The 26,164-nt window shown below is 39.7% G+C and overlaps 1 protein-coding gene and 1 long non-coding RNA gene across 5 annotated transcripts in view; both read right to left on the bottom strand.

The window, feature by feature from the left end:
* LOC146367931 (receptor-type tyrosine-protein phosphatase mu) overlaps positions 1–26,164 on the bottom strand; it is a 160,191-nt gene that overhangs the window by 63,309 nt on the left and 70,718 nt on the right. For all 4 annotated transcript variants that reach the window (XM_084913559.1, XM_084913561.1, XM_084913560.1 and 1 more), the window contains exons 8-11: positions 15,919–16,227; positions 13,507–13,616; positions 7,493–7,694; positions 6,439–6,541 (exon numbers count right to left, since the gene is read on the bottom strand). In XM_084913559.1, the coding sequence (XP_084769685.1) occupies positions 6,439–6,541; positions 7,493–7,694; positions 13,507–13,616; positions 15,919–16,227 (724 nt within the window). The remainder of the gene's footprint in view (positions 1–6,438; positions 6,542–7,492; positions 7,695–13,506; positions 13,617–15,918; positions 16,228–26,164) is intronic.
* LOC146367932 (uncharacterized) lies at positions 250–6,432 on the bottom strand. The gene is made up of 2 exons (XR_014797675.1): positions 1,581–6,432; positions 250–931 (listed from the first exon to the last, which is right to left on the bottom strand). It is a non-coding gene; the product is annotated as an uncharacterized LOC146367932 (long non-coding RNA).

Below are 26,164 nucleotides of genomic sequence, written 5' to 3'. Positions count from 1 at the left end.
CTGTGTCAAATACTGAGCCTCAGTACAGATTCAAGTTGCAGTTATTTATATGTCTTATCACCTTAAATCTTCACTCAAAGACAAGTGTCTTTGACAGTGCATATATAGGTGTATCATATATAAGAGACAAATGTTGTTCCTTCAGTATGTTGGCATTACTAAATTTGGCTCATTGCTTACATATATTTACAAAAAGAAAATGTACATGCTGTGAAAACTGTGTCTGATAAAATGAAGAGTAGACTAATATATTGAATATTCCTTTATTGGGTGAGAAAATCAGACCATGTCATAACTGCTTTAAGTAATACAGAATAGATATCAGAGCCTTAAACAGGCTGACTTCTGCTAAATGGGTCAAACTGGGCAGAAAGTATACAAAATATGATGTAACACTATAGATCAACTTACCTCAGAATATATAAAGCATATAAACAATTACAGCAATATGATGCAACAAACACAGCAGTGCTACTAATCCAAAATACTCAAAGCTTCATAGAACTGAAGCAAACATTTATTTTAGGTCCATTCTGCTGCTGATACATACTTTAGGTTTCTGAATGTTAAACTTGTTGCTGCCTTTCATAGTGTGTAACTTGAAGGCCCTGAGTACTTTCTCCCACACTGAAAACACTGGGAGGATAAAATTATTTGAACATTACCTAATAAGACTGATTCAGGACAGACAATTAGTGATTCTAAACTTTCCTAGCAGTCCTTCACAAACAGGGAACAGTCTGTCTATTCTCTCCATCTGTCAGCTGCTGCTGGCTCTTCCTCCTCCTCTTCCTCACACACTGCTGAGTTTGTCCTGGTCGATCATCAGGGGTGCAAAGCCTCACAGATGATGTGCAGCAGTGGGTCCCTCAGTCTGTCCTCACTCTGGACACTTGGAGTTGTCACACATGGAAATCAAATGTGTGATAAGCTGCAGGATTCAAACACAAGTGTAACTTATAAATGAATGTTCATACTTTTATTACACAATCAGAGAGAAAGAAACAGAGAGAGAGAGTGAAGGACAGACAGACAGGTGACAGTCTCAGGTGTACACACTGCTACAAAACAGCACAAAAGAAGGAGGATTTAGTGTTTGTGTTATTACGAAACAAAAAGAGTTCCCAGATGGTACAGTGGACACATGTGTGACTCCTGTGATTAAAGCATCTTTCTTTCAGCTTAACGAGTGAACCGTCAGCTCGTTCAAACACACGTTAAAGTCCGTTTGGCTCGACACCACCGAACAGAGGCAGCAATATAACATTAACAGTGCAGTGAATCCTGCTTGTGCTGTGATATTCAGGACTGCAAACCGAGCAGCATCACTGACTTTCAGCTTGTTGTGTTTGTGGATATATGACTGACTTTAATTATCCATAAAATCATCACATTCTCTGTAAGATTAAAGTCAACTATTGAACGGCGTATATTTTGAAGTAAAGGCTTTAAAACCAAGTTAGTACAAACATCGCTAATGTCACATAACTTTCCCGACATGTGGCCAACAGTAATGTTTTAATGTTCTTCATTATAAAAACATTTGCGCATAAATAAGTGACATAATATTCAGTACTTACTTCAGAAAGTTTACTCTTCGGCGGCTCCGCTTCCGCCGTTTTTTTCGGCAAAATTATCCACACCACCGCCGCGCTATGAAATCTGGGATATGTTGGGCCCATCCTTAAAATTCAGGGAAATTAAGGACGCATTTGAGGGCCGCATTTCGAGCAGCCTTCGAATTGGGACAGCCTTGTCGTGTCGCTGTGACGTAATCGGCCTTAAAATGCGGCCTTTAAGGCTGCAGACCCTGAATTGGGATACAGCCCAAATCCGGTCATTGGTACTTCCTGGCTTGTGTAGTTACTAGGTAACAAAAGCTCAACACTGCCCCTAGCGTCCTGGAGCACTTCCGTTGTGTTTTGGAGTTTGCAAGTGTTTTGGAGTTTGCAAGTGTTTTGTCTCTAGGGGCCACCGTAGAGTTAGGATCCTTTTTAGTACTTGCTAGATGGTTTTAACCCCCTCAAAAAGTATTTATCCAAAAATGATCAGGTATGAGGGCTGGACTAAAAATGAGTGAAACACCAGCCAATGTTCAATGAAAAACTTTAAAAGACCTTTAGAAATCATGGAGAAGGATTGGACAAAACCATTTAAAAAAAAAAAAAAAAAAAAAAGGAATTAGGAAAAAACTACAAGGAAGTCCTGCTCTGTGGAAGCAAAATATAAAGAAATTAGGTGCAGTTCAAGACTTTTGCACAATAGTTTAGTTCAAGTTTCAGGACATTTGTGTGAAATTTTATAGTAAGTAAAAATGATTGAATTCTTGAGAATAACTATGAAATTCTAACCAATTCTTTGAGTCCATGTACTTTAAAAAGTTAAGAATTGGCGTGGCCTGTGTACAGACCAACAACCCCAGTCATGGAAAGCATAAAAATGCTGTAATTTCACAGTGTCATGACCTTTGGATACCAAAACCCAATCAGCTGATCTTTGCCTCAAAGTTTAGAATGGCACAGATGGATTGACTGACATCTCAAATGTATTCAACACAAGCGTAATGATGCTTAATGCCAAAGCCATTGAAATTTACTTTCCGACAGAAGATGGAAAGACAGAGAGAAGGAAGGATGAAGTGAAAAGCTGTACCAGATGAATGGTATAAGCCGTTAAAAGTGGTCTGTCAGAATGGCCGGCAGGGCAGACCTGTATTCTCGGTGTAGCACTGCAACCTGAACTGACACCAATTAGGCCTCCTCCAGCCTTGCTGTCCGATAGATTTCAGCTCTGTCGCCATGTGACGCCAACCAATTATGGCGAAATCGACTGGATTGTGACCTGAAACTCTGATTTATTTTTCATGTGGGCTGATAAAGGGAGAACTCTGGGCAGTTTGAGTAGCTGAGGGAACGGGGTATGGGGAGCATTTCAATCACTGTCTCTCTCACTCTAATGCTAATCGGCTGGCTCTACAGTATACGTCTGATTTAAGAGTGGTTGTAAGTAACACTTCTCCTGACCCAGCATCCTTCCTCTGTACCCCTGTCTTCTTACTTTTTATATTTCCCTGGTGTCCATAAAGCTATAAAGCAAACAAATTAGAAAGTGCCATAGATTACATTTGCCATTAAATCGTAAAAAGCGCTGAGTTGTGTCATGTTTAGGCACAGCTATTAGCGTTTGCTCTGCTGTGATCAAAGAAAGTTAGTGCTTATTTTAGTACTGTAGAAAATCCTTTAACTGATTTCAGGCCGTGGTGAAGTAAAGAAAATCTGATGCTACAGGGTAGAAACTATATGGGAACCCGGCCTACTTTAATATGGAACTGAAATTTGTATATATTATACATTTTTCTGTTTATGCATATGCATTTAAGCTTGCTCAAGGCAAAGGTTATGGCAGAAAGAGAGGAGGACTGATTTAGTGGCATGAATGATAAGGAAAGCATCTCAAATCACTTATGTCTGCATCAACATGTACACATCTATTTTGATGTTACGGCGTGAGGAGGCGTATTCTGGCCCTGACGAGGGGCTATTGCAAACATTAGTTTAACGCGACATGACTGATAGACAGTTCGCTAATCCTCTTAAAGAAACAGTGTCCCCTCTGGTAAAAATTGTTCCCGGCTATGCGTGTCATCCCCAGAGATTAGAAGCAAATTCCAAGTTGGAAATGTTATACCGATTAGCAATTACACAAATGAAAAATCGACTGCCTCCCTCAGCAGTGACAACGTCTGCCCAGATCCATCTGAAATATGATTTGACGTCAGCATGACTGCAGGATGCTGAAGTGAAATGGACATTTGTCGTCTGTTATGTCTTCCTTTTTAACCTATCGTGTGATCTTCCAGAGCGCTCACCCTTCCTGTATTACAGCAAAACATCTGCTGTTAGAAACTCAAATGTCGGGAGCTCTATTACCTCCTAAACTCAATCAGCATGCAAGATTGCGTTATCAAATCAAGCCCCATGCTGCTTTGCTCTGTAGTGCTGTGGATCAGTGTTCTCCCTTGTCAAATCCTTATTTCACAGGGGCTTTAAAACTGATTTCATAAAGTGTTCAATTTCAAAATGAGCCACCCACTACTCTAGAAAAGATGGCTACTCCTGCAACATGAGCAGTAGCGCAAAAATAAGTAACTATAGTGTGAAATTTAACTCCTTGATTAACAGAATCTCTCAGACTGACTGGATCAGCCAAGTTCAGAAGTTTATGACTTCAGGCCATTCTTCCAGTTTCTCCAGGTGCTTGGACATATTTGCAGCTTTCGACGAACCTTAACTTTAAATCGCATCTTAGCTGTCTCACCCTTCTAACCCAAAAGAGATTAGAGAGGTTGTTATTTTTTCAGTCTGGGAGATTCATATGAGTACATTTATCATTACTGTCCAGACAGTAGATCCCAAAAGACCGCCTAACTCAACTCCTCTGAATGGAAGCTACTTTAAAGTCACCTTAAATTTTCAAAGGCATCGTGTGTCACTTGAGCTGGGGGTGGAAAACACCTTCAAAAGCCTGCCAGTATCTTGTCTTGGACCGGCATCATAATCTCCCCTGTTTGCTAACCTACACCACCTCTTTTCTTTTGCATTTCATATTTATCGAGGCACTGGACGCACACAAGAAGGCAGAACAGGCAGTGCACTGGCCTTTACGTCCTGTGAGATTAAAGAGAAGTGAGAAAGCGGGAATAGAAGCGTGTACCTGAAAACCTCTAAAGTTTAGACATGATGAGGCTTTGCTGTGATCAAAGGATTCCTCAATTAGTTTTGAGGTGTATTTGTGCCATGTACTGAACTCTACTGATGAATTTTTTTAATGGATTGTCTTGAGACTCATTAAACATATATAATCCTTAAAACTAAGCGTCTCTATCAAAACACGCTATTTTCTCTGTATTTAATAATTAACAAGCACTGAATGTGCGAGTTTTAAAGCATTACTGCACAGTTGTGGCTCAGCTCAGAACAGAACGGGTCTCAAACTAAAGTCGCTATCTCCAAAGCCCAATCCATTTCATCTTTTCCTGAGGTGCACATGCCTTCCAACAGGAAACAAAAGAGGAGTCCAGCATGCTAATGAATGGAAGCTCCAATTCACAACACACTGTTAATTATAATTAGGGGTTTGTAATTACTCAGCTGAAAGAATGGCAGCCTGCATAAGGCCTTCTGAAGTGTACCTGGGAGAAAATTAAAAAGTGATCACTCTGTCATTCTTGCTCAGGCCCCTCTGTTTGGCACTGGGGCATTAATCTGGGCAGCTGCACATACGGCAAAACATGAGCTGACAAGCCTGACTAAAGATCTCCTGGCTGTAATCTTTAAAGGAATCAGATGAGTTGATAGTGTAAAATTGAGTTTTACAGCAAGCCCGAGTGTTCATTCCCACTCACTCCTCTCGGTCCTGGTGGCTGGAATCACAATATGTTACTGGCCAAGAATATAAATCAGTGCTAAAAAAAATAAAAATAAAAAAAATAAAAAGGTTCTTCCTTTGGAAAACTTGGAATGTTAATTCACCACATACTTCTAAAGGGTGCATAACAGTGCGTGCATCCAGTGAGCAACCCCAAACCTACCCCTGTTCTTACAGAACCTGTTCTGGCTTCCACTGTTCAGTTGTGTTTGATGTACTGCCTGGCAAAGCAACTTACTGCCTGGCCAACTGTGTTGGGGGTGCAATTCTGTGCACCCCCAACACAGTTGGCCAGTACTAACTATTTAAAGAAGGAGCTCAGCAGATAGATGGAAAGACCAATACTGCACCCATCTGTTTAAGGCAAAGCTACATCCACCTGCCTGGAATCCAAAGCTCAATAATTAACATTTAATATCTTGTTCCTGCCAGTGGGGAGATTATTTTTTAATTTTGCACTTAGCCAGGCTAATTGATTGTCCCGGCTTCCAGAGCTGAGGTACACTAATACAACCAAACAAATACAATTGGAAAATAACAGAAGAACAAGCGAGATGAACTCCTGCCAGAACCCTGCAGCGGCCTGCATAAACCCTAATCATGACTTTTTGGCATGTGAACAAAACAACTGTACCGTTTCTTTAACAATGACTAATAAATGCTGCATCAAGCAGGCAAAAATCCTACATTTCCCTGGAAGCCTGTGATGACTCCGGGTGGGCAGTCTGGTACATAAAACAAGTGCAAAGGGAAGAGATCCTGAAGCTAGGCTCCCCCAGCTTTGTTCTGATCTTCAAAGGCTGTGCTTCTCTTTCACAGGATCAAAATCCACAAACAAACAAACTCAGATACATGAAGTAAGGTACTGAATTTCCCTGGCAACTTTCCTTCATGATGAGGCATTGATAAATACAGGCTCTTTGATAGCTATTTGCTGTTGATGATATTTTAATATGCCATTTTGTCTTTTTTTTTGACTGTGTGCTTGTGGGAGTTATTGTGAGAGCCTACCTGACTGGGGCACCTCTGCTCTGTGCGGGTTTAAGCAGTACAGTGACTGTGCTGTCTGTCTGGTTCAGAGAGGTCTCCTGGTCATATGCTGGCATGGATGGAGCTAAAGAGGAAACCAAGCAGAAGTTTTGTTTTAGTTTATAATATAATATGCAATATAATATTATAATAGGAGATGCATTCATCAGGCATAAATCCTGCTACAAATTCAACATAAATGTATAACTGTAACAAATTTAGCTTTACATGGCTTTAAAATGCAAGATAATGTAGTCATAAAAGTTATAAATTTGAAACCACAACGTAAAACCATTTTGTATAATGTTCAATTTTTACCAACGAATATACAATATAAAGTCCTATAATCCATCCCCAGAGATTGTGAACACATTCACCTTGTGCACCCACACAATAAAATTTATAGTCCTGACTTAGAAGTAGATTAGCACCTCAGTTTCCCATCAATCTCCTGACTAAAGGCATCCATTTCTTTCATGAGCCTGGCAATAAACCAACGAGCGCGAAGTTGACCCTGTGACACACTGAATGACACAACCTCATACACGTGGTGCCTCATGCATAACAGCAATTATACTGTATATGAGGTTGTGTTACATTTTTAACTGTTTTAATATGTTTGCAACATTTTATTTCAATATCATACAACGGTAATTTTAAACAGTCAACCATTACCGTCTGTAGGGACTGTTTTTTTTATATCAGCTTGGCTTATATACATGTACATTATATCAGATGCTGCTTTTGCAATTGTCAGCATTTTGCTTGCTTTTGAAAATAAATTATTAAATTGGGCAATTTGCAAAATGAAACATTAAAAAAAAGCATCAGTTTTCAAAAATTAGAACAAAAAAAGAACTACAAAATATACGAGTCTAACATGCAAAGTACACAACAATCCAAGCTTGTTTGAGTGAAAGGAAATAACATTTTGCTTTCACACATTTTGACATAAGACCTCTACAAGCAACAAGCAGTACACTGCTCATTTGGCATCGTCCACACTGTAACAGGTCTTGCTGTTGACCCCACTGACCTGAAATCTTGGTGGTGAACTGGGTGATGACAGGGGGGCCATAGCCCTTGGCTGTGCTAGCGCGCAGAGTGAAGGAATACGTAGAACCCGGGTAAAGGCCTGTGAACATGTGGGTGGTCTCGTTACCCAGCTTCACAACCTTCCCACTCTGGTTGGAGAGGTCCAGTTCAGGGTCAAAGGAGCTCACCGCTTTGTAGGAAATCTAGGAAGGAAGAAAATTTACATTCTCACTGTGGCCTCTGGTACTCCGCATTCAGCACTGTTTATCAAGAATAAGATTGGTATTCATATCACAAACGCATTTTGTGTTTTAGGCATTTAAGCGACTCACCAAGCTAAATCATGTACATGTCCTTACCGTTTTGAGGTTTTGCATCCCAGTCGCAGTGTGTGCGTTATCATACTTTTCCAGTCTTTTTCCCTTCTGCAAATCTAAAATGCCAAGAAGCATTTTTTAAAAGTCTCATGCTGCGTTTCCTCACTTGCATGACCCTGAGTTACCACCCTATTTAGGAATACCTGTACAGTAACTAATGCAATCATTTCACCAAATACAAATGGATGCTGCCTTCCACCAGTGAAACAGACGAAATGATTTGCACATGTAATGCAAAAAAGCTCTGTGGAATTTGGATTTAATTCTAAAGCCAGTGCTTCAAGCAATTTTTTGAAAGGTCTTGCCTTGTGCATGAGCTTCTGACTTGTCAACAAGGTTTTATGCTTATTTCCAAAATTAGGGAAGTACAAAAGGTCTGTGGAGACACGCTGTCTCATTATATGGGTTAGTATTGTCTGTAAAAGCATAGGTACATATTTTTAAGGCAAAGCTGCTGCAAGCTTGTGGTTTCAAGGAGAGAGAAAATATACTTAATGTATTCCTTCTCCATTAATGAAAGCAGGGAGCTCTGGAGGGAAACATTAAGGTGAGTGTTTTTGCTAATATCCATTTTGAATAACTGTAAAGTTCCACTTTAAGAAAATGCCTCTGCTCGTAAAGGAAAACCTCCATTATAATTCCAATTAAGGAACACAAAGGGAGTTTGGAGTGCTGCATAATTTGTGTCCATCAAGTTTTGAAATGCTTCTAGGCTTTCTCATTTAGTCTTTGTCTCCAAAATGAGCTTGTGATGCCAAATCCTATATCATAACTTTACAGGAGAGGAATTTGGAATGACTTGTCAACACTGGGCATATGGGAAGGCTTTTAAAACCATAACATAACTCACGGAAAACAAATAATAAAATTATCCAAGAAGATTAACCGGCCCATTTGACCATATATATCCCGGTTTTCAGACCACACTGGTTTAGATGTGTCTGACAGAGGTAAATGACTGTATAAAGACATAAACAGACATGCCTATATCACCTTCAGCACCTCTGAAAAAAAGCAAAAATAACAATGGAACATAAATTCTATTCGTTTCATTTTATTTGTGAAAAAACACCTAAAAATCAGTTGAGTTTTAATTGACAATAAGTCAGATATGTATTATAAAAACACTTAAGTACAATGCAGTGTATTTTTGTAATAGTTCGTGTTGCCACGATTGGCCGCTGAATTTAAATTAAAAGAAAATCCGCCGTATATCTTTCAGTAAATGTTGGCTCATGTCTATCAGAAAAGCTGCCAATAAAATAGCATTCACAGAGCACTGGTCAAAAAAGGAATGGGGCTGAAGTCTCTTTGATATCAAGCCTTGTTAGATATATTTCACTTTGAGTTCTTTGATAATGTCAAATCAAAGCAAGGTCTTGACTTATAAGAAGCAAGCAGAATAGATTCAGGGTTACTTTTCTAAAACCAGACTGGGATGTGGGATGAGGGGAGACACCTGGAGCGAGTCGGCGGCTTGCTAGGTTTTACTTGTCTGTCATCCCATTTTAAATGAAGTGATGTGAATATTAAACCCTACACTGGATCTTTGGGCCAGAGAATGTAATACATTTAAATCCTACTCCTCACTTATGGGGCCCTAAACGATCAAGCCTCTTTACATCTTAACAGAACAGTGCTATCATAGTCTTTGTTATGATCCTTCTTTTTCTTTCCATTTCTTGTTTTGCTACCACCACTTGTGTCATTATTTCTAATTCCAAAATTTCTGACTGATTTTGAAGATTATCTCATGTAGCTTTTTGCATTTTTGTCCTCTTCCTACTCTCTTATCTAATTTTCATCTGCACGTTATGATCCTTCTTCACCGAGGGCCCTGTACTATGAAGCAAGCTCAACATATCCATCATTTTTCTTATCTGGCTTCACTTAGCCAAACATCAGTGGTCACATACATCAACTCAGTCAAGTCAACGCCGGGTTTTCAAATGTAGCTATGAGTGTGTTCCCATGTTAGTGGTCACATTGGTTGCATAGGGCCAGTCATAAACATGGACAGGTCTGCGGACAGCAGAGTGACACATTTGACAAAGAACCTTACAGATCAATAGAAATTGTTCTCTTATCAGCCAACAAAACATCAATTCATTTATAAGTATCTATATTCTTTGTAGACTGTTCTTTTTAACATCCTGTTCTCTAATCTTTAACTTAGGTCTAGAGTTTGTTACTATGGCGATGTACCTCAGTGAATTAAAATCACCTCTGAAAAAATGTGAAATCCAGGTTAAAAATCGACCTAGAAAAGCTGCCCGGCTAAGATCTGAATGCTGCTTTGTAGTAAAGCCCTCAAATGTATGGTTAGCCTGTGGAATTTTCAGGCGATCTCATGTGTCCTGTGTTTCTCTTCATCATCGTTTTGCAATTTTCCAGTGTGGACCCGTGCCATTTTGTTTACTGGATTTCCTTTCTCCATTTCTCCATGCGAGTTTTAAAATACTGAATCCTTAAAAAAAAATTGCTTTTAAATGCCACAAATACCAATAAAGTACTGGTCTCAGTGTACAGATGCATTTGTGGTTTCTAGTGTTTCCTGTAGTAAAATGGGAGGCATAGTCTTTATTTATGGAGCTCCTCTCAGTTGAGGTTTAGGAGGCAGACACTCCCTCATTTTTAAATTGGGGCTTAATTTTTTTTCTTCTTCTTTCGACACCGATGAATTTGATAAGCTCATAGTCAGGACCAGCACAAGTGACCCTGAACCATCACTTGGTTATGCTGGTATAGGCCTAAGTTGCAGTGGGACTTCCCTTTACACCGAGCACCTTTCCTCTGTCACTCTCCTTGCATTTATATTGCCACTATTGCATGTCATTAACTTTGTGTCTTCTCTCTCCCCCACAGTTTGTACCTCTTCCTTTCTGCTTCCTCCATTTCTCCGTTCTGCACACATTTCTGCCTCATCAGCACCGTGTTTCTAATCTGTGGTTACTCCCCAACCTGAACAGTGCATAAAGTCTGTTTTTCAGTGCTTAACGTTTTTTCCCCCCTTCATCTCTCCTCTTATTTTAACAAGTTGAATAAGAGGAGAGAGGAACATGACTATCTGACATTTAGTTGAGTGAGATGGTCATGCTCCCTGAGCCTGGCTCTACTGCAGCTTTCTAACTATTAAATGGGAGGTTTTCCTCCCCACTGTCACCAAGTACTTTGCTCAAACTACATCATGTGGCTGCTCTCTACAATATTTCACGACCAATACCAAGTTAAAAGCCCCAAGATTTGGTGATCTATGTTGAGAATTACATTAAATTCCATTTTCTTCTAAAATAAAAGCTGATAAAAGTGATTCAAGGTGAGGTTAGAAAATCTATAATGCTTTAATGTATATTAAAACCCGGAAATGGCAGGATGTCAGTGACTTATTGCTTTCCTTTTACTAGGCACATTACAATGCTGTTAAGGCTTTAAAGACAGAAATAATAGCTGCAGCATGTAATTGATGGAGTGGGTTCATAAACTGAAATGCATTCGCCTCAATATAAATGAGAACCTGACAAAGTGGCGTTGCAGCCGTGCTATTGGCTCTAAATGCTTTTACCTGTATTATGAAATTTTTAAAAAGATAAACAACTAAAACATGATGCTCTGAAGGCAATTAAGTGTACTGGAAACCCACCATTTCTATGGACATTGTTTTCCTACTCTCAGCTGACATCTCTTAGTGCCATGCAGCCGTGTGCGAGACATAACACTCCACTAAACACACTTGAATAAACAAGGTCTTGTTATGCTTCTCACTTTAGATCTCTCCGCTTTGATTCAGATGTCCCTGTGCTGTTGAGGGGAAATGCATTTTACATTTCAGTCGTCTTATTGTATGGCAATAAATGGAGCAACATATGCAGCAACTCTATTTGGATTATTCAATCGGCTTTCCGTGAGTGAGGAACGTTTCTGTCGATGCTCGACAACCTAGTCAAAATACCAAGTGTGTGCAAGCGAGGACAGGAAGGAAAATCAACAGAGAAAGATCAATCTGTGGGAAAGGCTGGATGATTACTTCCACCTTAAGCTGGTTAAGATCAATGCGTACATATAGTGTGAGTGTGTCTGGAGACTGTATTATTCAAGACTATGAAGCTCCTGGACAGCGCATACAGGAGCTCGGTGGAGTCGAATGTCAACAACAAGTCAGAGCTGATTTGTGATGCATGTGGGTTGTTCATGAATCTAAAATTCTTTAGAGGTCATTCATGTGTTAAAGAACAGAAGATGATAGCAGCTTGCAGTTTAGATGTACAGTTGACCGCATTTGGACTGTGCTACATTTAAAAAAGCCTGTTTAAAGCAAGATTATTATGAAAACTCTGAACAAAGTAAATCTTCCATAGTGCTTTGGGTTTAACCTGCTCCACAAGTAGGCTATAACTAAGAGCTAATGTGGTTGATCTAATTATAACCTGTTTTACTGCAGTGCATAGTCAAGATGATTGCACTTTAATGACCTCAAAACACAGACCTGAAACATCAAGTAGGTTACCGAGGCATAAGTTCACATTAAGTAGGTACTGAAAGAGCCAATTGTGATGATTCTGTATTAATTAAGAGCATAAAAAGACTAATAGTTTAATGCGTAAATAGCAGCTTTGTGAGGCTGAACCAAAGCACATCAGTGCTAACATCATCAGACTAAGATGCTCACAATAACAAAGCTGACTTACTGATATTTGACATTTACCAGTACCCGACTGGTGCAAAACACAAAGCACTCTATACTCGAGGCTGCCACGAATCATCATTAGCGCTAATTCGTAAAACTAGGCAGCCAATTGGACAACAAAAATTTTAAACGAATGTCTTTTGCTCAGGCAAAGGACAAGGGATAATCAAAGTTATAAAAATCCATCCTCGGGGCGAAAGCTTAACAAAGAAAACATCAGTGAACACTAATATAACTAAACCAATAACCAACCTGCTGAATTTTGCTGTCAGTCTAGTTTGCTCACTTTATAATTATGTTAATCCAATGAATACATTATTTTCTTCCCCATTTTATCAGTAGTGCTGGAGTTAATTCGCATGATTTGAAAACATTAAACTGTACAGTGCTTAACAAATTTATTAGACCACCTGTCATAAAAACAAGAGAATAAATATTATGAATTCTAAAACTAAAAATTACACCATTACTAACTGACTCCGTGTTTTTACAGCCGTGTTTGAGCCGGCACACTGGAATTAATCGAGCGTAATGTTCTACCACTGAAACAAAATTGTCTGTTCAGGTAAGCAAATAAACAATTGAAATGCAACTGAAAACAACAATTTGGCATCTTAATCAAAAATTAATAATGTGCTTTACTGTTTTTTCCACTTTTGTGTGAAACAGTAAATTAGAAAATTCATGGAGAACAGTTAGGTTTTTGGCATTAAAAATACATTTACATTAAATAATTTGCCTAAATCAATTTCAAAAATGAAGCAATATTGTTCATTTAAGGCGTCCTTGGCATAAACCTTACATTAGGTGTGGTCTAATAATAATAATAATAATAATTAAATGTGTTCAAGGCAAAAGGCAAAACACCATGAGCTAAATCGAAGGAGTTAGTCTGTTTACTGTTTGAAAGCGTGGATAGTTTCTTAAGCACGTTGCTAGCGACTGTGTTAGTACCTCATACTGAGTGATGATCCCGTAAGTCTGCGCCGGTTCTCTCCACTTCAGGATGATCTTCTCCTCGTAGGCACTGCCCTGAATGGACTCCAGAGGAACCGCCCCAGGCACTGTGGGAAATGCGTACATGTGTTAATAACTACTGAATTAAGCAGTAGTTTACTTTAGTTTCGTGTTTCAATTATTCTTTTAATTGTTTTTTACCTTATTCTATGGATTAGCTTTTAACTGACCTGTTTTTTTAATTTCTTTTTTTTTAAATACTGAAATTGATTGACTACTTTCCAAAAACTGTAGCTGAGTTGAAATCCTCAAGGACTGAAACAAGTTTCTAAAAAGTTTTCTCAGAAGGATTTTCTTGCCACATATTTGACACTTTTCACCTTTCTTAAGTTAAATTATTGCCAATAAAAGTTGATGAAAGCAGCTGTAGCCCTTTCAACTATGATTTACTAAGCAAAGCACCTTAAACTAATGTGCATACCAAAAAAGGCTTTTCAAGGATGCACGCTTAAAATGTGAGAAGGCCAACATCAAATGCAATTTTTTTTAATTGGAATTTGCAAGATTATTTGAAGTCAGTGTTACTCAAGACACTGTTATACATGTTTTACAGCAAACCTGAACACTTTCATACAGATAAAAATGGATAGAAAAGAAGTTGTAAACCCACAGAAACAGCAGGAATCTTAATCTTTCTGCAATGTTTACTTGTACTGAGATACTGCCAAAGACATCTAGTCCTTTAACCTCTCATGTGAATTGGTTTCATTCTTTAAGCGAAAGAGACTGATGTGGAGATGTACTTTTTTTTTTGGTTTAAAGATTTATCTTGAAGAACACAACTAGAGCTACACCCTGCCTGTACACTTTCTCCCATGGGACCCTAAGCACACAGATACACATACAGAAACACATAGCAGTCAGATACTGAGAAACAGTTGCCACTTTCAAGTTTCCAACCAGAGATATCTGAGCCAGACATGGCTCTTTTCGTCAGCTGAGCCTGTTATCTGGCGGCCGGGGGTTCCTTGAGACTTCTGTAGAGTTCATTTCCTGTGTCTGCTGAGGCAACACAGAAGATCTTTCATCTTTGAAGGAGGTGAAACAACTATCCGACACAGAGGCTTACTGTCTGACTTCTGTGCTCTCCTGAAAAATATTTGGAATATCCCAGACTTTGTTTGTGGCTGTGGATCGGATGAGAACCTACACATCCTAAAGATCGAAACATCAAAACTGTAATAACAAAAGCAAGTTGTTCAGCTGTTGGAGACACATTTTCTTTTATTAAATGTTAAGAGAAAGTGTGTTAGCGTGCCATATACATACATATACACTGACTGAATTTACTACAGTAGAATCCAGTAGTAAATTCAGTCAGATCCATCATTTTGAGAAGTAACGATCAGATTATTGAAAGAAGAAACTAAATGCAAGTCTTTGGGGGGGTTGTTTTTTTTTTTTTTTAAACAATGACATCTAATATAGTTAGTACATGTCTGTGAACAGGTGGCGACACAACATCTCCACATACACAGCCGACTAATCCTAGAGCTGTTTCTTAAGAAAATAAGACTTACGCTATTTACATTTATACACACTGTTACGACCCAAGGTGACCCCAGTGTGAGGTTTCCTGTGTGCTTTGTGGTCTCTCTGTGATGTGATTTGATGACAGAAAAACTGGCCAGTGTTCTGCAGGGCTATTTAAACCCCACCTTCTGAGGCCTTGCTCCAGCTCTTTAGTTCTTTTGAGTTACTGTCTTAATTGTTTTTTAGCCAATTGACCCATGCACCACTTTACACCACTGACATGGACTTACACAAATCATGATTATTATAATAAACCCCTGGTAATCCCTGTTCAGTTGCTGGCATGTCTCCATTCTTTGTTGTGGCCTATGAGCAACTAAATTGCGTCTCATTTGTTGCATAGTGAATTTAACACATCAGACTGTAACAAATGTCACATCTCTACCCCCAATGTCAGTATCACAAACCCAGTGATGGAACTGGTGATTAGCCCAGTAGGATAAGAAATGGGGAAGCTTAAACTCACAAGTAGGAGTCAGAATTGAGGTGCACGGTTATTTTCTTCCTCCACTGTTGAGAATGTTTAAACTGCATTTCGTTTTATTATAAATTATTAAGCATTAATAGAAAATATTTGTCTCTCTGAAGTTAAAAAGTAAATTAAATATGTCTAGATGATGTTGAAGTATCTTGAACTGATGTCGGCATAATTTCCACAACTTTCATTTTGGAATTATTTTGTCAACCATGAATAGACATGACAAACACAGAAATGTCTGCAATGCAAATATCATCTAAAAGTAAAACTACTTTTTCCTGCCCTGTAAGGCTTTATAGTTGAGCTAAGAAAAAAAATGGACTATTGATGTTACTTACCATCCTCATCGGTCTGAACCTCCAGCTCCGTGCTCTCCTTGACACCCTCCGGGTTGCGCAGCACCAGCTTGACGCTGAGGTTGGTGAATGGAGAGAGATTGTGGATAGTGTGCTGAGGATCGCGACTCTGAGTGTCATAACACACTTCCTCACGCGTCTCCTCCTTGCCGGCTACTCTGTACCGGTACTGGACGGTAAGGTTATAGCTGTGGCAGCGGGTCACGTTATAGCCCAGAGGTTCCCAGCGCACTGTAACCTGTTTGGACTGGATGTCCACCACTTCCAGCCTCCGTGGGCCGTGCATAGGCTCTGGTGAAATCGAAAGAGAAGGAAGTGTGAACTTACATCAAGATAATCAATTAGGTCACATTAAATGCCAGGTGTTTCAGGCCAGATGCAATAAAATCAAAATTACTGAGGTTTATGTGGGTTAGAGAAAGCTCCTTTTCCTTTGGGCCAAAAAAAAAAATCCAGTAGTAGATTTTTCATAACACTTCAGACCCAGTCAATACTTTCATTCATATTAAAATACCACTTTTTTCTGTTTATAGTTCATATTTCCAGAAAATATTTTAAAATTTCAAAGGCACAGACTGATACTGAGCATTGCCAAATCCCATTACCGTTGCTAACTTGGGCTCACAGCAACTAAAGGCACCAAGACACCACAGGTCTGTCGCTGGAAACCCTCAGCAGGTGGTGTATCATCCCTTCAGAGCGTGCCATTCCTCTGCTTCTTCTGCCTTGTCCTCCGCCTTTTCTACTCTATTTTCCATCTCGCCCAGTGGCGGTCAGCTATTAGCACCACACTGATACAGAGTCAGCCAACCTGTCAATCCAGGCAGGACACAACCCCCACCGCTATCCTATCACCTCTAATCACATACACTGTGTCTCCTTGCCTTTTCTCTTCCACTTTATCCATTTTCTCTCTCCTTCCTTCTCTCTCTTTTTCCATGACTCCCCTTTTCTATTTCCCGCGCTCTCTCTTTCTCCTTTCCCCACCTATTTTCCCCTCTTGCGCTCCCTCTCTCCCTCCTTTCCTACGGGAGGAAAGCAGCCCAAGCACAAGGTAATGGGATCAATTTCCATTCCAGGTTAAATTCGCAGTCCATTTCTCTGGAACTTAACACTTTACCACCTATTAGGAAGAGCCAGAGCTCAATTTCCCCGTTCCCCAGGAGACACAGTCCAGCAATTCAGAGGCGGCCACGGCAGCCATGTTTAACATTCTAGAGATGTGTGAAGGGAGACTGGACTCAGGCTAGAGCACAGTGTTCATTTTTACAGATTGTATAAAAGACAGAACAAACAAGCAAGAAACCAACAAACACTGTTGGCATTATGATCACATTAGACGTTTCTTGTTGTTATCTTCCGCTATCCAGCGTATCACTACTGCGAAAAAATGTTCAAGGTTTATCGAAAATGCTTTCAAATGATCTTGCGGGAGTTTGAGTAGCGCTATAGAAAATCTACAAGGTTGAAATGAACGGTTTCAAAAAAATTAGGTCATGACATGTGAAAACTCGGGCCTGTACAAGTGGAAAAAGGGCTCCTTGATGAATGAAAGATCGAATGCTTGCCGATTTCACGAGGAGAAACAACGGATGTGATTTCTCCTGCACTTTTACAGACAAGATGAAATGGCATTAGAAGAGCCTGAAGGAGACAGAGGAAGAGCTGTTGAAGGCAGATTGGGAAAGGGATGTCAATGTGCAGTATATAGTACATGAAACACAAAAGGCTACAAATGTGATGCCTCACAAAAAGGCATAATCTCCTTCCAAAAGGGAAAAAAATGGCATCTATGATATATTCAAGATGGATTTGCTACTATAGTTCAAATAAAAGTAAACATTCCACTAAAATTCCTCATTCAGCACGCGTATCCATCAGCTTTAATCGTGACTTAACATGCGGTTGAGAGAATATAGAGCTATCTGGTGTTGGTTTACTTGTGTTTTATCATTTCTTAGCCTGAATTTTACTCTGCAGCAAATGTCTTACTCTGCCACTAAAATGCAGTAATAATGTAAAAAGTGGTGTGATATTTAAAAAAAAAAAAAAAAAAAAAAAAAAAAAATGTAATCACACCCTCCAAAAACAAACAGACAAAAAAACAAACAAACAAAGATTCTAAGGAAAAACTGGGAGCAACTGGCAATGAGAAATAGGCTTCTTCACTCGATTGCAGTGTCGGGAGAGCCATCCAGAAAATAGAAGTTTAAACCCCTTTATTTGCGGAACTATCTGTTGGCCGCACTCTGTAGGCAACGGTTACACTAAAAGCACAGAGAATTGCAGGGTGGCCAGGCACAGAAATCAAATTAAACCAGATGCTCTCAGAGTTACAAATGCACCAAAGTGTGAATCTCAAACAGACGCGCACAAGCGACTGAGAGTTAGTCTCATTTCTGGAGCGTTCAAGGAGAATGTCACACTCCCATCTTTGTGGAACATCATAGATAATGTCCACTGCACCCTAATTCGGGCCAATGGAGAGCTGCCAGGATGGGAAGCACTTGTGGAAAATATAACTGTGCTGAGAAACAGCCGTAGCCCCACGAAGAAGGGACATTAATTTGTGTCTATTTGTTTTACTGGCGGTAGGATTATTAGACGTATTCTTTTTATTTTTGGGTGTACAAGTCGCAGGAAAGATACACAAAAGAACATCGGCCGTTTGGAAGCAGCTTTTATAATTATTCTATAGCCTCTGCCTGGTGTTTTGTAGAGAAAAGGCTAATTGTTTGTTGCCCCACTGGCTCCCTGTAGTGCAAATGCCAGCTGTCTGAGGGAGGCAGTAAAACGAGAGGATCTGTGGCAGAACTTGTAACCCATGATTCAGAATGACTTCATTGCTTGCATGAACAACAAGGTGCCTTATCCGTTTTAGAGCCCGGTCATGGATGACTTTGAAGAAAGAGGAAAAGGGAAAAAAACGCCGTGCATCCTCCTCCCTCACTTAATCTGAAATGAACAGGTCAGGCTGAATGGCTGATATCCTTTATAAGTGCCTTCATGAATAGATGAAGACCATGCAGCCATTCTCAAATGGGCCCACAGGCCCGTGAATGACAACTGATGAGATGAGCCTATTACCCCAGTTTACTGTGGCTGCAAGTTTAGTTTTATTGACTGAACAGTAAGAGGCTCAGTATCAAGAGCACAAACAGAAACAACAACAAGGAATAATAGGGCTAGCTCTGAAAATCCATACCATTTTTTTCCTCCCCACAATGCTCTCAAGCTATCACAGTCTCAGGGCGACATTGGGGTGAAAGTACTAAAAATATGACTCCAATATCTCTCCAGTATGGCAGATATTTCTAGTGGAATAGAGTTATAATAATGGCTATGAAAGCATCCCTTGGAGCAGGAAATTACTGAGGTCTATCTTATGCCAGGGCACTCAGAATGAGCTCCAGTGAGAGCCAGATTGGTATTCCAAGCGGTGGACAAATTATCACCTGCCCCACACTCACCGATGTAATTGAATAATTTGAACTTGACATTTACATAGAACTATTAGTGATTTTTTGTCATTACAGTCTGACATTTAAATAATGTTTTTAGAAATTATCAGCACATTATTGCGTCTTGCTAATTTGATTGGGCCCTGCGTACATGCTACTGCAGCTCATGCGATAACATGATTTTGCCAAACATTAAATAAAAAAAAATTATAAAAACAACAACAAATAACCGCATGTTGCAACTGGCTGTCCTAGAGGGGGCTTCAAATGGTGCACTTAGCCCCTGGGAAGAGCAAGACATTAGTCCTGGATGAAAGGAAACAAATTGGGCATGTCTGGAGCACAGCCACTTTACTACTAGATGAATGTGTGTGTGGCTGTATAAAGGGGACCATGTGTGTACTCTTGTGTGTTTACCATCTTATGAGTGTAAAAGAGTTTCCATATGCGTGCACAGCAGCACACGTCTGGTTTCTCAGCATCTTTCTGGCTATATGTACAGAAGAGCGATTTACTTATCAGATTTTCCTCAGGCTTCGCAGCATACGAGCTATTCGGAAAGCCGGGATCTTTATCAGATCCACATCGATTAAGAGAAGAAAAGCCTGATGCTGGCTTAGACTTCCATCTACCTGCTCAGCAAACAGACCCAGAAGGGGGGGGGGGGGGGGGGGGGGAAGCCTGTTTCCCCAGTGATTAGAAACCCCTAGCAAGTCAATGTGGCTCCCTTGCCTGTTCACCGTCTCATCAGGCTGAGGAAGAGGAGGGGAGTGCTTTGACTTTCACAGGATGGCCCGTAGATGGTCTGATTCCTTTGCGGAGCATGTCAACCGGAGCTTGTCACAAGAAAGTACAGCTGTTGGAGACGGTACCAAAACAACTTGATGACGGTAAGATTAAATCCTGTGTTCCGTTCTAGGCAGTCAGGCCTGGTATTGCCATCACTTATCTCTCTCCATTTTGATTTGTTATTCTTTCTGTTGTGTTTGAGCTGGGTGGGCTGGGAAACAAGCACATTTGTTTGCCTCTTTCTATTACATCTCACTGATAGCACTATGACCATTGAGGTAATGACATGGGTTTTACACTTAGGAAATCATTTTCATATCCGACAGAAGCAAGCAGTAATGATAGCTTTTGATAACCGACAATCAAAGCTCCATCACCCTCCTAGAGTGCTTCTCTATGCAATCCTCTGGAGGAACAGAATGACTGTTTGACTCTGTGTGTGTATGTGCATGCGTGTGGGAAGAGATGGAGGGAGTCGGTGTGTGGGTAGATAGGTGGGTGAGGGGACTGGAGAAAGCAAGCTAAGACAGAGAAGGAGTGGAAATGTCAAGGTCTTTGTTGCCATCAAATGCAACAAGTAAAATTAGGCCTCAGAGCTGACGTGTGTACACATATTATAAGTGATGGCACTTTAAAAGGCACTGTACATGGACATCTTGTGATCCAATACAAGCATTAGTCAGAGACAAATGCTTACATGCTCAGGACACACACACACACACACTTTGCTCAGACACCTTGGAGGCGTGGATAATCACAAGGATTTATTGAATGGTGGTGGTCGCTCCTCACTCTATCAAGTCCTTCTTTATAGGCCCCGTGATAAATGAGACTGCCATGATGGGCGAGTGTGAGGGGCGGAGGGGCCTACAGTGCTCTGGATCAAATTGAAACCACCGAATGAGCCCGGGCGCCGGACCAGGCCAGGCTGCCACCTTGTCTGATGAACCCCCTGAAGCTGTAGGGGTGGAGATGAATGGGCGAATGCTTTCCTTTTCACAGAACTAAAGAGAAGGGGACGGTGAAAGTAAGACATTCTCTACCAACACAGATGATGTATGACAAGATTCATGACTGTCAAGGCATATCTAGTCCTTTCCTGTTTTTGTAAACAACCACGCTACTGTATGCTGGCCTAAAAATGCCAATAAGCTCAACGGCTTGAAAAGAGAAAACTAAGAAATACTGATTTTGTGTGGAAATGTCAAACTAAATATTCAGTTTTTGGATTACGCTGACATGCTGAAGACATGTCGTCTGACACAATGGAAAGCTGTTTATTAATACACTTAATGGATACAATATTCTACACGACCTGACTGGAAGCCAAAGGGTGGGGATGAGTATCATTTAATTGTTCGAGATATAAAAATCCTCTAAAGCCGCATTTAGGTTCATGCATTGATATACGAGTCTCAGTTCTGGTTTATATCAGGGGGAAAAAACAACATAGTACATTAAAAGCCAATGCAACCATACTAATGTAGTTTAATTCATAAACACTATTTTAACATAATACCAGATCACACAATAGAATTGTTTAAAACATAAATATAGCATACTTGCAAACCTTTAGCCAATAAGCAGTCAACTACTAAGTCTGTGGAAATAATAACTATTATATAAACAATGATAACAACAAAAAAAGGCAAATTTTTATATACACAAATCAACAGACATGAGAGAAATGTTATGCATGGAAGAAAAAAAAAAGTGTATTTGCATGGAATCAATACAGTTTATTTACTACCATCATGTGTTGAAAGATTTGGTCAGTGCAGTAGTTTAAACCCCCCCCAAAAAAAGCTCAAATGAAGCCTGCAGTTATTATACATTGACTGTAAATTAAAAGAACAAACCTGGCAAGTGTGCGTCATGAGGTGAAATAAAGTGCAAGTCTACAAACCGGATGAAAACATATGGGCAGCCAGTTGATGGAACGAGCAGAGGCAGCTGAGGAGGAACTGGTTAAATCAATCTTTCATTTTGTTTCCACCAATATGCTGTGCAGTGATTGGGGTCAGGGTGACAGGCAGAATGACCCCCTCTTCCCTCATCCGTCTTAACACATACATGCCCACACACCCATCTCTCCTGTCAGAGCAGACTTTGTCTTTTGTGTTCAGGTTCCTTGGAAAATGGCTGCGGATAGGGCTTACAAATGGGAAGAACACAAGCCCTCATTTACCAATGGGGACGAAATCTCTACAGGAGCAGTGGGAGGTTACCAAGGTGATTCTTCAACTTCAGTACTACCCAGATGGCCCTTGTGCCACTGTCATTTGTCGCTAAAAACCCACATGTGTCGTATTCAACTCAGGGTGTTACCCACAGTGTAAATCAAAGTGAAGCGCTTGACTTTGTGAAATGGTTGCTGTGTTTTCTGAGCCACCCACTTAGGAGATATGAGATCCAAGATCTAGCTATCTAGGTGGGGGAATAGAGGGAATAAATCGCAACCCTTCTGACATTCATGTCCTTTAGTTGAGGAGTAGACGCAGAAATGTTCTTGAGTTAGAGTTATACAACCAGACTGAGTGAGTGCTTGTTGGATGCCTAGGAAGGGGAATGGGACATCTATAATTCAGCAAAAGGATGGAGAAAATCTGTGACAAAAATTACAGCAGATAGATCATGAATAATTAATCAGGGAGAATAGAAACATTTAAAGACCTTGAGAAGCATTTCAGTTCAAATTTAAAAACCGAAGAGAAAAAAAAAACGTAAAATCTTCCTGCCGAGCCTGACTAAACTACCGCTATTTATCATCCTCCTGAGGCTCAACAGTAGAGGTTACTAACAACCTCAAAGATAATTGTTTACGAGGAGCTGAAGAAGCAGCTCTGGACTAGAAAGAGACTGAGTTTATGTGGATATCACCACAGTATCATTTATACACATCTGTTCTCGGGACTTTCAATTCTTCCCTGTCGAGAATAGATGGATGGAGTGATGAAGGTGAGGGAAATGGCAACAATAATAATAATGAACTGGCTATAAATGCAAATCTTTCGCACACTCGTTCCTTTCCCACAGCAGTTGTTTGAAGATGTGTCCTTGAGAGGAACACAATTTACCTTTTGCAGCACCAATATCATAGAGCACAATTCACCATTCTACTTCCAACTGCCTGTGATAAAAGACTTTTATTGTGGTCCTCCTATAACCTTCCTGCACACCCCAAACTCAATCTACCCTGTTTTCTCTGACTGACAAAAGGACACAAATTCAATGGGCCTCAAACTAAGGCTTTTCATTCGCCTTGCAATAGGCAATATATAAACCCTATAGGTCACATGACTGGCCGCTATTGTGGGTGACAAACTGGACCAGTGTTATCTAAGATAGTAAGGTGAAGTGACTTTCTATTCATGGCTCAAGGCAACAATAGTGTTAATTAGACACATGCCTGGCAAACAATTTCCTTTCCTTTCGGGCTGCGAGAGACAAATCTGCTTAATCTCAACCTTAGCTAAAAAGCAACCATCATGAAGGGATAGATCTCACCGAGGAAAATTGCCCTGTAGACATGCACAAAGCTTCTGACGGGAAAAATAGCAGTTACATCTGACAGATCATCACTCTCCCTTTGTTGACAAAATGTTTGGTTAGACAAGAATTGGCGAGGCAGAATATAGTATACCGATTCAGTTAAGTGTGACTGCAAATGACGAAAAACGATGGAGTCAGCATGCTTAGCTCTACAGCAATAATATCCTCTAATTTGGAAAACTACAAACATTTTTCTGAGAAGTGTTTGTTCAGTTCAGTTGAATTTAGATTAACCTTTATCTTAACGTAAGGCATTTAAATAGATGGTGCTGTGAAAAAAATATATTCCTGATTTCTTAGTTTTCTGTATATTTATCAAAATTCTATGTTATTCAGAGATAACCTTTGTAAATACAAAATGCAGTTTTTCAATGATGATTTTATTTATTTTATTTCCAAACCATCTTGGACCTGTGTGAAAAGGTAATTGCCCCCATGGTAAATCATAGATAACTGTGATTAATCACAGTTTTGGAAAGCTGAGTTCAATTTCATTAGCCACACCGAGGCCTGGTTATGGCCAGATCTGTTGAATCAATAGTTAAATAGAACCTGAGTGACAAAGTCAAGTAGACTAAAATCTCAAAAAGCAACAGATCATGTCACGATCTAAAGAAACTCAAGAACAGAAGAGAAATGAATCTATCGGTCTGGACTAACTATCTATCATTAACTATGAGTCTGGAAAGAGTTACATAGCCATTACAAAGGCCCTGGGACTCCAGTGAACCACAGTGAGAGCTATTATCTAGGAAAAGAAAAAGAAGAAAAAAAAAAAAAAAATCAAGAAAACTTGGAACTGTGGTGAACCTTCCCAGTGAGTGGTCGGCCTACCAAAATTATTTGAAGAGTAATCAACAATCCATCCACGAGGTCACAAAAGAACCCCCAAAAACGTCAAAAGAACTGCTGGCCTCACTTGTATTAGTTAAGGTCAGTGTTCACAATTCAACAATAAAAAAAAATAGCCTTAAAAATAGAGGGGTCCTGGGGGAAATCACTGCTGACCAAAAGGAACACAAAGGGTCGCCCCACATTTGTAAAAAAATAAAAATAAAAAAAATAAAAAAATGTCTTGATGATCATGAAGACTTGAGAAAATATTCTGTAGACTAACAAGACAAGCTGAACTTTTGGAGGGTTTGCATCCCATTACACCTGGCATAAAACCAACATGGCACTTCATAAAAGAACATATCAACACTCGAACATGGTGGTGGTAGTGTGATGGTCTGGGGTTGTTTTGCTGCTTCAGGACCTGGACGACCTGCCGTTAATTTATGGAACCATGAATTCTACTCCTTACAAGAAGATCCTGAAAGAGTAATTTAGGCAATTTTCTAAAGTTCAAGCACACTTGGGTTACACAGCGGCAATGAATGGCTCAAAATGTTGGTAGATCACAATGAACAAAATGCTTGCACTGAATCCAGTGTGCATAGTTTTTCATAGCTTGAATAAATAAATACGTTACTGTAAAACATTAACTGAACAGTGGGCGGGTTGAGGAGGCGGCGTTGAGGAGTTAAGGGGGCAATTGTTTTTTTGTTTTTTTTTAAAAAAAACAAAAAAACAATGAATTTTATAGTTACTGGGGTTATCTGTGTCTAACTTTAAAATAAGTTTGATTATCTGAGATATTTAAATGTGACAAATATGCAAAAAAAAAAAAAAAGTAGAAGAAGAAAGAAGAAGAAGAAATTAGGGATTGAGAAAATACTTTTTCATGGCAGAGAGAGAGAAAAACCAAGTCATTTGTCACCTATTCTGTGTGTCCTTAAGCTTTTATAAAAGCTATTCAGAAGCCTTTCTGCTCTGACTCTTATTTTTTGAATATGCAGTTTTAGTGAAGATCCAAGGCTGTAACACTTCTTTAAGGTAAGGTCAACAGTAAATTGTCACAATTTATATAATTCTTCAATGTGCCCATAGAGAAATGCACTGTTTTACCCCACACACATTCCTTCACATACCTACCCACATACATATCTAAGACTAATGTCATGAACGCTGCCACAAAAGATCCTTCAGTTTGTTCAGTGTCTACCCTTTGGCACATGGAAAGGATGGGTATTGAGCTACCAACCCTACATTTAGTGGACCACTTATTGCCACCAAAGCTTTGACCACCCAATGCTTTACGTTGGAATATTAGTGAATCTTATTTTGTAGCACTGCTGAATTTTAACCTCAGAATTTCTTAGAGTCAGACAGATTTCTACAAAACCAATACATTTTCTAAGAAGAGGTAAATGCTTGCAATTACTTTATATAACTGGTACTGAGCCCAACTATCCCCAGGTCAGGTCATCAAATCTTCTTGTCTATCAAAATAAATGGTTTCTTGACATATTAAGTGTACATTGGGGAAAAAAAAGGGGCCGTTTTATACAGTGTAGATTGCACTTTTCAAAGCCTTTTTTTGA

Source organism: Perissodus microlepis, chromosome 18, assembly GCF_051167445.1.
Source record: "Perissodus microlepis isolate ML-2025 ecotype Zambia chromosome 18, ASM5116744v1, whole genome shotgun sequence".
Lineage (NCBI taxonomy): Eukaryota > Metazoa > Chordata > Actinopteri > Cichliformes > Cichlidae > Perissodus > Perissodus microlepis.
Note: the sequence above shows the minus strand (reverse complement) of the source record. Positions and strands in the feature narration are given on the sequence as shown.